Genomic DNA, 13206 nt, shown 5'->3' with positions numbered 1-13206 from the left:
AGGAGCTTACAACACTGTTATGGGCTGATTGTACCCCTCCCCCAAACTCACCCAATGCCCCAGCCCCTCAGAATGAACTATATTTGGAGACAGGGCACTGAAGGAGGTAATTAAGTGAAAAGGGTCCATTAAGATGGACCATGGGACTTTCCCAGCAGTCCAGAGATTAAGACTCTGCCTTCCAATGCAGGAGGCTCGGGTTCGATCCCTGGTCAGGGAACTAAGATACCACACGCCGGGTGGTGTGGCCAAAAAAAAAAAGATGGGCCCTAAACCAATACGGCTGCAGTCCTCATAAGAAAAGGAGACTAGGACTCAGACGTACACAGAGGGGGGACCACGAGAAGACGTGGGAAGAAGAGGCTTCAGAGAGGTCAACCCTGCTGACACCTTCGATTTCTGTCCTCTATAACTGTGAGAAACAAATTTCTGTTGTGTGAGCCACTCTGTCTGTGGCATTTTGCTGTGGCAGCTCAAGCAGACTAATACAAACACCTGATACTCACACATGGTCATAAAGACACAGGCACAAGGACGTTAAGTAAAGCAAATTTCACAACAGCAGAAAAACCCCAACAATGTCTATTAATGTCTTAATGTCTATCAAGAGAAGGTTGGTTAATAAATAAACTGAGGTTCTCCCACACCATGGAATGTTCTGCAGCCATTAAATGAGACCTCTAGGTGCAGATGTGGAATGATTTTCAAAATATATCCTAGGGGGGCTTCCCTGGTGGCGCAGTGGTTGAGAGCCCGCCTGCCGATGCGGGGGACACGGGTTCGTGCCCTGGTGCGGGAAGATCCCACATGCCGTGGAGCGGCTGGGCCCGTGAGCCATGGCTGCTGAGCCTGTGCGTCTGGAGCCTGTGCTCCACAACGGGAGAGGTCACAACAGTGACAGGCCCGCGTACCGCAAAAAAAAAAAAAAAAAAAAGACTCAAGAGGAGAGGAGGCCTGATTTAGCCCACATTGTTTACTGTCAGCTTCATGCTTTGGTCATGAGGAGTAAGGAAATGAGGCTGAGCCTGCCAGTTCTGCTTTATGAGTGACAGCTCCACAGGGCGCCAGCTCTCCCCATACTGCCTCCTCCCCCTCCTCCCTCCCCTTCTCCCCTCTTTCCCCCCTTCTCTCCTCCCCCCTTTTTTATATATATATTTATATATATAAAATATATATAAAAAATATATATATATATCCTAGGGGACTTCCCTGGCGGTCCAGTGGTTAAGACTCCACACAATGTAGAGGGCACAGGTTCGATCCCAGGTTGGGGAACTAACATCCCACATGCTGCATGGCACGGCCAAAAAAAGAAAAAGAAAAAGAAAAAAAAATCTGAAGTGATGAAAAGGGACAAAGCAGACTGTGGAGTTCGTTACCCATCACACAAACAAAAGGGCCATGTGGAAAGTTCAATGAACCCTGAGAAATCCACCTCCATCTGGCGTAGGGATCAGGACCCACTTTAACCTGTGTGCCTTTTTCTTTTCTTTTTTTTTTTTTTTTCTGTACACGGGCCTCTCACTGTTGTGGCCTCTCCCACTGCGGAGCACAGGCTCTGGACGCGCAGGCTCAGCGGCCATGGCTCACGGGCCCAGCCACTCTGCGGCATGTGGGATCTTCCCGGACCGGGGCACGCACCCGTGTCCCCTGCATTGGCAGGCGGACTCCCAACTGCTGCGCCACCAGGGAAGCCCCTGTGTGCCTTTTTTGTATGACTTTAATTTTTTTTTCTTTTGTATGACTTTAATTGTTTTTTTTAAGTCCATAGCACATTAGCAGCAATAGTGTCTAAACCAGGGGTTGGCAAACCATGGCCTGAGAAGCAAGTCTGGCCTGTGACTTGTTTTTGTGCCGCCTGTAGGCTAAGAATCATTTTTACCTTTTTAAAGAACTATGAACAGAAACAAAGACTGTAGAGCAGAGTCCTGTATGTGGTCTACAAAGATGAAATCTTTGTTATGTGATTCTTTGCAAAGAAAGTTTGCCGACTGTTGCTCTAAACAGTAAGTTCAAAGCAGGGAAAATGATTTGTATCTGGAGGATACGAAAGAGGTTCTCTGAGGACAGACCTGGCTTGCCTTGTGGGCGATGATGGCTGAGATGCTCATAAGGGGGTGTCCAGGCAGGCCAAACCGCAGGACAGATGCACACAGGAGTCTGAGAAGGAGGCGGTTGGGGCCAAGGGAGGTCCGCTTCCACTAAAGCAGGGGTCACAGGACACGCTGTTAGAAACAAAGTTGGTACTCAACTGAGATGCCAACCTAAGGCCTGTGGACCTCCTTCTCTAAGAGCAGGAGGCCTCTGAGTTAGAGGTGACCACAGCAGTCATCTGGTCTACCCCTTTGACTTTGTGGATAAACAGCACAGAGCAGCTAAAAACATGACCTGCCCAAGACCACACAGCTAATGAGACACAAGGCCACTGTCCTTCTGCTCAGCGCTCTTTCTATAGCAGGCAAGGGAGAAGGAAATGGAGGAAGACCAGCATGGTGATGGCTGGAATGGAAAAGAAAGAAATCCAGGTAAGCGGTGGTGCAAAGGGAGAATAGCACGACTTGGCTCTACTTGTGCCACTGGGGGCAGGCGCAGTGGGGGATGGACCCATGGGACTCGGCACTAGGCCTGGGAGAAGGGCAGGTGCCCCTCAATCCAGCAGCGACCTCACTAAGCACAGGGATGGCTGGGTCGATTTCTAATCAGAAGAAAATGGGACATGACTGTGGAGAGGCAGGTTTCTCCTGCTTGGTTATACTTGCTTTAAAACAGGCAGGTACTGATCCCAGAACACCTGTTCCAGCCTGTATCCTCCAGTAGTTAGACAACACACACAGACTCACACTGGCCAGTGTGTCAACTCATAGAATCCTATCAAAGGACAGGACCCTATCCTATCTGTATACTACTGTGGGATCCTAGGACTCTACCTTGGTTGCACACAGATGCCACTTTAAAACTGTGATTGGGAGAGACTCACCATCATCAAACACCCAGGTATTTTTTTTAAGACTTAAAACAAAAATTCCTGATAAAGACTTAACGGTCATTAAAGTAGCCCCAATCACACACAAATCCATCAGTGTCTGCTGTTAAATAGGTAAGGAAAACCATGCATGTCATGGGTATTTTCCTTTTAATCATGATTAAAAGGTAGTTCTCCTCCTCCGACGCTTGTTTATGACTCCCCCCTCTGCCCGGCTGGCATTGAAAGCCGTTTCAAAAAAATCAAATGCAAATTAAGGAAGGAAGACAAATGCTCTGTTGCCCCTCATTTCTAACTTCCAATAGGGAACTGGACGGCTGAACAAGGGGGAGAGCTGGATGCAGGCGGCGGGGTTAACATGCAGGTGCTTGGGACCAGCAGCATCTAGACTGAACTGTAGAGGGTAAGGGAGCTGATGGCAGACCCGTGACCCACCTCCCGGTGCAGAGAAGTGCACGCTGGGGACCAGCTCCCCACTCTCCCAGGCACCCACCTCTCCAGACTATTACGGGAGCGTTAAGGACGCCCAGGATGTGCCACACAAGCATTTACTGGGTGGTGTGGTAGCATCGTGATTACAAAGACAGGCTTAGCAAATCGACAAGAGGAAGGGCTGGGGCAGCCTCAGACGCTGGGCAGCTTCTGCGGGACTACCGGGCTTCCTCCCTCCATCCCGCAGCACGGCAAGCTGAGCCAAGCCACCTCTAACACGTGACCCGCCTGGACAGGCAGCAGAGGATGGGTGGGGAGACTACAAGGCTGCTCATCACACCTTAAACAGGGCATCTCTAGTGCTGGAGTCCTGGGGGGAACTTGTCCTTCCTTCTTTTCTGAATTGTTTGACATTTCATTAACAAGAATGTATCTTTTTATTAAAAGGACAAAGTAATCTTTTTTTAAAATTTAAAATGTATGTCATGTAGCTCTTACCAAACACCCTGCAGGACAAGCCAGAATCTCAAACTTCCTATTTTGTACTATGCCCTACAGCGCTGAGCCTTCCTCCCTCGTTTCATGTTTTGTGTAAATGCTCATTTTCAGGGTAGGCAGATGTTTCCTGCCATAGACCCTCACATCACATAAAGGACGGAACTAACCCAGTAACTTTCTGCACACACTCATCAAGTGCCTGTGCTCATGTGCTGACCAAGCTGGGGGTCGTGAGTGAGCAAGGCAGGGGGATGATGGCCGCTCCCCTGGCCTCATGGACAATGGGACACTTACTTGTCGAGCAGCCCCTTCTGTTTGAGTATGCGGTACACCTCGGCCGAAGTCTGAGGTCCTTGCAGCTTCTGCCCATTCAGCATCTCCTTCTCCAATTCTTCGATGGTCTTAAAAACAAAGGATGAAAACAATCTCCTGTAAAATCTAGAGCATCACTTATTTTAAGAGCAGAGTGGGGGAGGAGAGCTGCAAGCCAAGAAAAGATAACGACATACAAGGCAGAGGGCGTAGGACTGAAGCACTTTTAAGCAAAGGCAGATGGGGGTGAGCAGGACAAGCCCAGCACACACAGCCTCCACCCACAGGTCAGCGGCTCTCCCCAGACTGGGATCCCACACCGGGGGCTACCTTTCCGGTCCTGGCAAAGGCCTCGGCCACCCTGCGGTTCCGGCCCCCATAGCAGGTGGTGATCAGATCAGCCACGCCGCAGCTCTCCAGGAAGGTGGCCGTGGACACCTGGCCCTTGCAGAAGATCCTGGCAAAGGCGATCATTTCCATGAGCCCCAGGCGGATGACAGCGGCTTTGGTGTTGTCGCCACAGCGGAGGCCGTCGCAGAACCCGGCTCCCACGGCCACGATGTTCTACAAAGGAGACAAGAAGCCCGGGGATGCCGTCACATGCCCGCTGGGGGAGAGAATGCAGGGAAGGAGGGACACTGGCTCCCCTGGGTCCCACATGACCCAGGGTTCTTTTTTTTTTTTTTTAACATTTATTTATTTATTTGGCTGTGCCGGGTCTTAGCTGCAGCATGCGGGATCTTCGTTGCTGCGTGCGGGATCTTTTAGTTCCAGTATGCGGGATCTAGTTCCCCGACCAGGGATTGAACCCAGGCCCCCTGCACTGGGAGCTCAGAGTCTTAACCACTGGACCACTAGGGAAGTCCCACGACCCGGGGTTCTGCTTTTGTACCCGTGAGAGAGAGTAGAAAGAAGGGACCAGGCTCCCATATTCCCATTCACAGGGCAAAGAGCCTACACCTGTGCTCAGAGGGTGGCATCAGCCAGAATGGGAACGGTGGATGGTAGTCTCTGGTCAAATACTGTTTGAACAAACGGTTTTTTTTTCTTTTTCTTTTTTTTTTTTATTTGCAATAGGTGCTTTTATTTATTTTATTTTTTTCTCTCCCTCTTTTTTTTCTTTTATAGTTGAATAAATCAAAGGCTTTATTCAACTATAACATTCACAGAAAAGTAGTCAAATCATAAGTGCACAGCTTGATGAATTTTCACAAACCAGACACACCTGTGTAACCATCTCCCTGATCAAGGAGTAGAACGTAACCAGTGCCCCAGGAAGCCCCCTCTGACTCTCTCCTGGTCACCCCTGCACCAAAGGTAACCTCTCTCCTGACTTCTAATGGCACAGATTTACTTTCCTTGTCCTTAAACTTTATATGAACAGAATCATACAGGGTGTAATCCTTCGTGTCTATCTTCTCTGTCTCAATTTGACAACACGTTTGTGAGCCTCAGCCGTATTTTTACACATAACGCATTTATTTTCATTGCTACGTTATATTCCATTGTGCAAATATACTGCAATTTATCTGTTCTGTTGATTGGCATAGGGGTAGTTTCCAGTTTGGAGCCATTACAAATGGCTCTGCTATGACACCTGGTACATGACCTCTGGTGGCCGTGAGCAGGCACTTCTGTTGGGAGTGTACCTGGGTCAGAATTGCTGCGTGATGATGAATGCATATGTGCAAATCAAGTTTCTGCCTTTTGTTTCATTTAATAATCCCTGGGATTTCCCTGGTGGCACAGTGGTTAAGAATCCACCTGCCAATGCAGGGGACACGGGTTTGATCTCTGGTCTGGGAAGATCCCACATGCTGCGGAGCAACTAAACCCGTGCGCCACAACTGTTGAGCCTGTGCTCTAGAGCCCATGACCCGCAACAAGAGAAGCCACGGCAATGAGAAGCCCGCGCACTGCAACAAAGACCCAACTCAGCCAAAAATAAGTAAGTAAATAAATAAATAAATTTAATAATCCCTAAATGAGCATTTCTGAAGCGCTGGGTTGTTGCGTGGCTCTTTGCTGCACACCAGGCAGATCAGACACAGACTTGCCTCTTCAGAAGCTGATAACCTAGTTCGGGGGTCAGCAAATCAGGGCCAAGTGTTATAAGTAACGTTGTACTGGAAACCAGGAACTCCCGTTCAGTTACATACTGTCTGTGGTTGCCTGTGTGCTGTCAACAGATCTGAGTAGTTGTGCAGAGACCTTTAAGGTCTGCAAAGCCCACATTTTCTAACGAGCTCTTCTGGAAAAAGTTCGTCACCCCCAACTTAGCAGGAAAATAAAACCTGTGCACAAATCACAATGATGCTCAGCAGAAAGCGATATTCCGTAAGAGGTACTGAAGGTTGGGTCTCATTTCAACCCATGTGTACTGAGCGTGCACTGTGGGAAGCCCCGCTGGACCCTGGAGGGGCTGAGGGTGCCCTCAGGGGGCAGGGGGCTGCAAAGATAGAATTAGACACAGGGTGTCCTCAAGGAGTTGACAATACCACTGGGAAAAGACACAGAAAAGCACATCAGGAGACAGAAGGACGAGATTGTGCAGAGAAGCTTCATTTCAAAGCAGGGAAGCCTGCATGGAGGAAGTGGCATCTGAACTGGGTCTCAAATCCTATGTAAAACCAGACAATCACATATGCCAAGTAGTGCCTGAGTGGAGGTGACAGGGGGTGGCGGTGGGGGGAGGGGTGGACTTTTTTGGGACACCAGTCAACCCTCAGGTTGCCAGCTCTTTCCATGTTACCAGCTCCCTCTCCAAGAGCACTCAATGCAGGAAAAAATGCAAGTATTCTGCCTCTGTCTAACCACACAAGCATTTTGCCATAATACCTGATGCCTATATATGGATTTGTGCCTTAAGACCTTAAACTATGAAGCCAGTTAGTAACAATGAGAAATAAGCTAACATAAGTGCATTTCTTCCTCACTCCCCCTAATTTTTAAAAATTAATTAAAGACAGAATATTTTTAAAAACATTCAGGACTATAAAATCTGAGGGATAAGATAGAAAATGGAATGACCCGGGGAGGAAAAATGTCTTCTCTGGTTGATATGCAGTTTTTTATAAGACAGATCAAACACAGCACTGATGTGGCCAGGCTCTCCCTGACAGGACGCGGCCACTTCAGATGAAGAAGTTCCCGTGAGCCCTCCAGAAGCTTCGGTGGGCTTCCGACAGAGCAGGACCCTCTCCTGGCTCCCTGGGTGGCAGCAGATGAAGACAGCTGAACGAGGGAGCTGAAGGCAGGGGCCCTAAAGGAACCTTCCCTTCCTCAGCAATCACATCAGGCCTTACTCTGGTTCTGGCTATTCCTCTGCAAAGGCCAGGATCCACGCAGACCCCGGCTCCTACAGCTGCAGGTGGAGCTGAGGAATCCAGCCTCCTGACCCGGGAGCATGTTTTCATAAGGTACCACCTCTGCCTGTACCTGTGAGCTTCTCCAGTCCTTCCCACCACACAGGCAATGCAGACTGTAGGTCTCAGCAGCTACCTGACGGCAACCACCAGCCCCAAGCACCTGCTGCGTGTGCACAGGGATGGGGGGAGGGCGATTCCCGGCTGGGCGCGCTTGGCATCTGGCAGCATCACGTGCAGAGGAGAGGGGACAGGCAGAGTGAAGGAGCTGGAGAGATGCTGACGGGCGGACTGGGATCCATTCTGCGGCTCTGCCCCAGAGCTGCTGAGTTGGGATGGAACAGCCGGACCTTTTAGATGGGACACTGTGCAGAGACCAGGAGCGAGAGAACACCCAAGGCTGGGCCCAAACAGGCCCAGTCACCCCTCCTGGCATAGCAGCCAAACCGAGGAAGCGCATAGGGAGATACGAGGGGCACACGCATGACATCCAGTGGGCTTCTGGTTCTCAGTTTGCCTTGTCGCTGTGTGACCTTGGGATAATCACTCCATCTGTCTGAGCCTTCTTGGCCTTGGTTGTTAAATTCAGGGCTTGGACGAGATCTCTCAAGGCTCTTCTGCTGGTGACATCCCTCCAGGGAATCTGGATCAATTGTGGCCTGAACTGCAGTCCCAGGGGACCACAGACAGTGGGACAGCCCTGGGGCAACAGAGAGACACCTAAGGATGTGCAGAGAGACTGACCACAGAGACCACGAAGCCAACTGCTGGTGAGCCCACCAAATGGTTTTATCGAAGTTACCATGGCAACATGCCAAGGCCTAGCTTCCAAATGGTTAGATTGTGGAAATGGCTCTCTGATGCCTCCTGGGCTGTGTCCCTGTGCCCCCCCCCCTCACAACGCGACCCACTCTGGAGGTCACTTGACAAACCAACCCCAGCCAACGTCTACAGACTGGATGGGACATAACACGGACGTCCTTTCAACAAGGGGCTCCTACGGATTATTTACGAAGCGCCTACAGTGAGCCCACCAGGCCACTGCACACACGGTCTCATCCAAATTCTCATGGCAACCCCGGCAAGTGTGTGCCTGTCCCCCTGGCTGGCTCAGCGAGGGTCAACGGCTTGCCAAGAACGCCCGGCTGGTAAGTGATGCACATGGGACACACCCCCGGTGTCTGGCTCCACGGGCCCACTGTTCCCTGTCCCCTGCTGCTTCCATGGTATGGCAAATGTGGCCTGGCCACTCCCACCCCTCTCCAGGTCCAAGAGACCTTCCTGAGACCTCTGCAACCAGATATCAAAGAGGACTGCCTCTTGGGCCTGCATGGAGGCTCAGGAGGCAAAAGCAGGAGGCCTAGGAGGAGAAAAGATTTATGGGAAAGAATAATAAAAATAACAACAAAATTAACCTTATTGATACGGGGAGGGGGAAGGGTAAGCTGGGACGAAGTGAGAGAGTGGCATGGACATATACACACTACCAAACGTAAAATAGATGGCTAGTAGGAAGTAGCCTCATAGCACAGGGAGATCAGCTCGGAGCTTTGTGACCACCTAGAGGGGTGGGGTAGGGAGGGTGGGAGGGAGGGAGATGCAAGAGGGAAGAGATATGGGAACATATGTATATGTATAGCTGATTCACTTTGTTATACAGCAGAAACCAACACACCGTTGTAAAGCTATTATACTCCAATAAAGATGTTAAAAAAAAAAAGTTAACCTTATTGAACTGTTTCTAAGCGCTTCATATATTATTAACTGATTTAATCTTCACAACGTTCCTACAAGGCAGGTCCTGTTACTACACACAGTGAGGGGCAAGGAAACTCAGGCACCTGGGTAAGTAGCACACCCAAGGTTGTACAGTCAGGATCAGGAGAGCTGGGTTTCGAGCCCTGGCAGCCCAGCTTCCTAGTTCTCTCCAGGGAGCAGATCACGCAAGGCTGCTCCAGGCCAGTGAGTGGAAGGCACAGAGGGACCAGCTCAGCAAGACAAGAACTTTCTAACAAGAAGAGTTGACCCCACCCAACGGAAAAGACCAAAGCAAAGGGAGTGCGCTCTCAGTCACTGGAAGCATCCAAGCAGGAGCTGTAATGCACGAGCCCTGACCTCCAACGCGTTCTTCTAACCTTCTACGTCACTGCGCTCAGAGAAAAGGCAGAGGAGGGTGCCCGTGGCCCAGGGGCACACAGGTTGGGACCACCTCCCAGTTTCCCCTGGATGTCTGGCCTCCTCACCACGGGGAGGAGGGGCCACTGCAGAGTCAACCCCTCCCTTCTAAGGGGACCCTGGGCCCTGTTTAATCACCATATGATGCATCCTGAAATCCTTACTCTCTCACCTACCACTTATCACTGTCAAAAGAAAAATAAACACACTGAGCTGGTCAGATCATGTCTGAATAGCACCCGCACAGATGTCCTCTGAGGTCGCTCAACTGAAATTTATCACTATCCGCTAGGCATTTAAATCTGCTTTAAACTATTCATGTGAATAGTGAAAATTTATTCACTATTTTAAACAGAGCTAAAAATACCATGATTTTCAGAAGACAGGCGTCCTTAAGCCCCTGCCCATTTCCCGGGTGATAGCAATACTCAGAGGCAATCATCCTCCGTGAAGTGCGGTCTCTGCAATCCTGAATCGGGGCGGGTTGGATAGGGCTCAGTTTCTTTCGCTCCCACCCACCCACAAAAAGACTACAAAACTGGAGGAGCAGCCCATGTGACCCGCAGTTTATGCCAACACTCTCACCACCTAGGGAGAATGGCTCTGCTGAAAACCAAGTCAATATTTTCTGTAAGTCCAACAACCCGCCCGACTCTTCTTGAGGCCACCTCCAAGTGCATCTGACCTCGCCTCGCGGAAACCTGAAAAGTGTAGGCTAACTACGTCGAGGTACCACGTATGGCTTGCAGTTGGGTACTGTGTAAGGCCACCTTGGCTGAGATGTCTAGGAGGCCAAAAGTCAAGCCCACGCTCAGCCCACCAGGCTGCACACCCTGATGAGAAGCTGCCTTAGCGAGAGCAGTGTTGTCCAGCAGAAGTTTCTGCGATGACGTAAATGTTTGCTATCTGCTCGTCCAACAGAGTAGCCACTAGCTGCTGAGACTCACTTAAGACTAATGTGGCTACTGAGTCTCTGAAATGGGGCTACTGTGACTCAGAAACTGAATTTTGAATTTTGAAAAAAAGTTTTAATTAATTTGCATGTAAATGCACACAGCCACATGTGGCCCTGGCTGAGACGGGGCACCAGGCTGTGGCCCACAGTACATTCATCACAGCCAAAGCCCTGGAGGAAACCTACACGCCCAGCAATTAGGGTGGTGAGCCTCACCACAGACAACCCTACAAAGAATGCCGAGCCTCTGTGGCACAGGTAATGGGTGTATCTCCCAATCTACTCTCCTTTTCTTCCTGAGTCCTAGAGTTCCTGATTTTCATGCAAGTATATGGCTACCCAGAGAGAGGGGGAAATGTCCCAACCTCCCCTGCAGCAGGTATAGTCACACAATTAAGTACTGCCCATTAAGATGAAGCCAAAGTGTTACACTGTGACTCCCAGAACCTGCCTTAAAAGACAGCTGCCACATGCCCTTTATCCTTTTTTTCACCCTGCTGCCTGGAAGGCAGGTGTGATGGTTGGAGCTCTGGTCACCATCTTGGAATACAAGTACAAGAGCCATACCTCGTGAGCTGGAAGGAGCCTGGGTCCCTGAGAATTCGGTGGAATGGAGTTGTCATATGGATTCAGGATTTTTACACAAGAAAGAGATAAACTTCTACCTTGCTTAGCCACTAATTTTTTTTTAAATTGTTTGTGAAACTAAATCTGGTTTTAGTGCACAGGTTTTATTATTTATTTATTTCTATAAATTTATTTATTTTTTATTTTTGGCTGTGTTGGGTCTTTGTTGCTGCACATAGGCTTTCTCTAGTTGCGGTGAGTGGGGGCTACTCCTTGTTGCGGTGTGCGGACTAATTGCGGTGGCTTCTCTTGTTGTGGAGCATGGGCTCTAGGCGTGGGCTTCAGTAATTGTGGCGCGCAGGATCAGTAGTGGCGCAAGGGCTTAGTTGCTCTGCGGCACGTGGGATCTTCCGGACCAGGGCTTGAACCTGTGTCCCTTGCATTGGCAGGTGGATCCCTAACCACTATACCACCAGAGAAGTCCCAGCCACTATTATTTTGGGTCTCTGTTAATGAAACTTAATCCTGATAAAGTATTTATTAAAAATAACATAGGTTGAGGACTTCCCTGGTGACGCAGTGGTTAAGAATCTGCCTGCCAATGCAGGGGACAGGGGTTCGAGCCCTGGTCCGGGAAGATCCCACATGCCGCGGAGCAACTAAGCCCGTGTGCCACTACTTAGCCCGCGCACCGCAATTACTGAGCCTGCGTGCCACAACTACTGAAGCTCATGTGCCTAGAGCCCGTGCTCCACAACAAGAGAAGCCACCGCAATAAGCCTGCACACCACAATGAAGAGTACCCTCCATGCTCCACAACTAGAGAAAGCCCTCATGCAGCAATGAAGACCCAATGCAGCCAAGAATAAATTAATTAAATAAAAAAAATAACATAGGTTGAGCTGTACACTTATGGTTTCTGTACTTTCCTATATGAAGTACCTCTTAAACTTTACATTAAAACAAAAATTCACTGCTAGTGAAAGAAGCCAGACACAGAAGAGTACATATTGCACAACTCCATTATAAAAATTCTATAGTGTACAAAAGCAGATCAGTGGCTGCTGGCTTGGGAGAGAGGGGTGAACTACAAAAAGACATATACGTGGGCTTCCCTGGTGGCGCTGTGGTTAAGAATCTGCCTGCCAATGCAGGGGACACAGGTAAGCCCTTATCTGGGAAGATCGCACGTGCCGCGGAGCAACTAAGCCCGTGTGCCACAACTACTGAGCCTGTGCTCTAAAGCCCGCGAGCCACAACTACTGAGCCTGCGTGCCACAACTACTGAAGCCCATGTGCCTAGAGCCCATGCTCTGCAACAAGAGAAGCCACTGCAATGAGAAGCCCCCGTTCGCGGCAACTAGAGAAAGCCCACGTGTAGTAACAAAGACCCAACGTAGCCAAAAATATATAAATAAATTTACCAAAAAAAGACATACAGAATTGTTTGGGGTGATGGAAATGTTCTGTATTGTGGTGATGATTTTCAGGGTATATACACCCAACTGCATTATATATTTAACTGGGTGCAGTTTAATATACACGAATTATGCCTAAATAAAGTTGATATTTAAAAAGGAATACTCCCGTAGTGATTAAGAGATTAATTTAGCTAAGAGGTGAAGGACATTCTGAAGCAGTAAGATGCACTGGTACAACATGATTTTGCATTTTGAATTTTCTTTTTCTTTTATCCTTGTAAGGAGCTGTTATCTTTCTTCCTCCTTTTTTTCCCCTTTTTTTGGTAAGTCAAATGCCCTCATGTTTTTGAGCACAAAAAAAAGTGTACTTCAAAAATATTTTTAGTGTGGAGATTACTAAAGGTTGTTAATGTGGAAAAAAACAAAAAAGAATGCATATACGTGTGTAACTGAATCACTTTGTCGTACAGCAGAAATTAACACAACATTGTAAATCAA

At 49.1% G+C, this 13206-nt stretch overlaps 1 protein-coding gene across 3 annotated transcripts in view; it reads right to left on the bottom strand.

The window, feature by feature from the left end:
* The window catches only part of GPD1L (glycerol-3-phosphate dehydrogenase 1 like), a 56920-nt gene that overhangs the window by 6609 nt on the left and 37105 nt on the right, over positions 1 to 13206 (bottom strand). The window contains exons 6-8 of one of the 3 annotated variants that reach the window (XM_067753594.1): positions 4556 to 4789; positions 4208 to 4314; positions 2073 to 2225 (exon numbers count right to left, since the gene is read on the bottom strand). In XM_067753594.1, coding sequence (XP_067609695.1) covers positions 2108 to 2225; positions 4208 to 4314; positions 4556 to 4789 — 459 coding nt within the window. In that variant the 3' untranslated portion in view covers positions 2073 to 2107. The remainder of the gene's footprint in view (positions 1 to 2072; positions 2226 to 4207; positions 4315 to 4555; positions 4790 to 13206) is intronic. The other 2 variants (XM_067753596.1, XM_067753595.1) reach the window with 2 other exon arrangements.

The sequence above is a fragment of the Pseudorca crassidens genome, chromosome 10 (genome assembly GCF_039906515.1).
Source record: "Pseudorca crassidens isolate mPseCra1 chromosome 10, mPseCra1.hap1, whole genome shotgun sequence".
Classification (NCBI taxonomy): Eukaryota; Metazoa; Chordata; class Mammalia; order Artiodactyla; family Delphinidae; genus Pseudorca; species Pseudorca crassidens.
The sequence above is the reverse complement of the archived record's forward strand: the minus strand, read 5'-3'. Positions and strand labels throughout refer to the sequence as shown.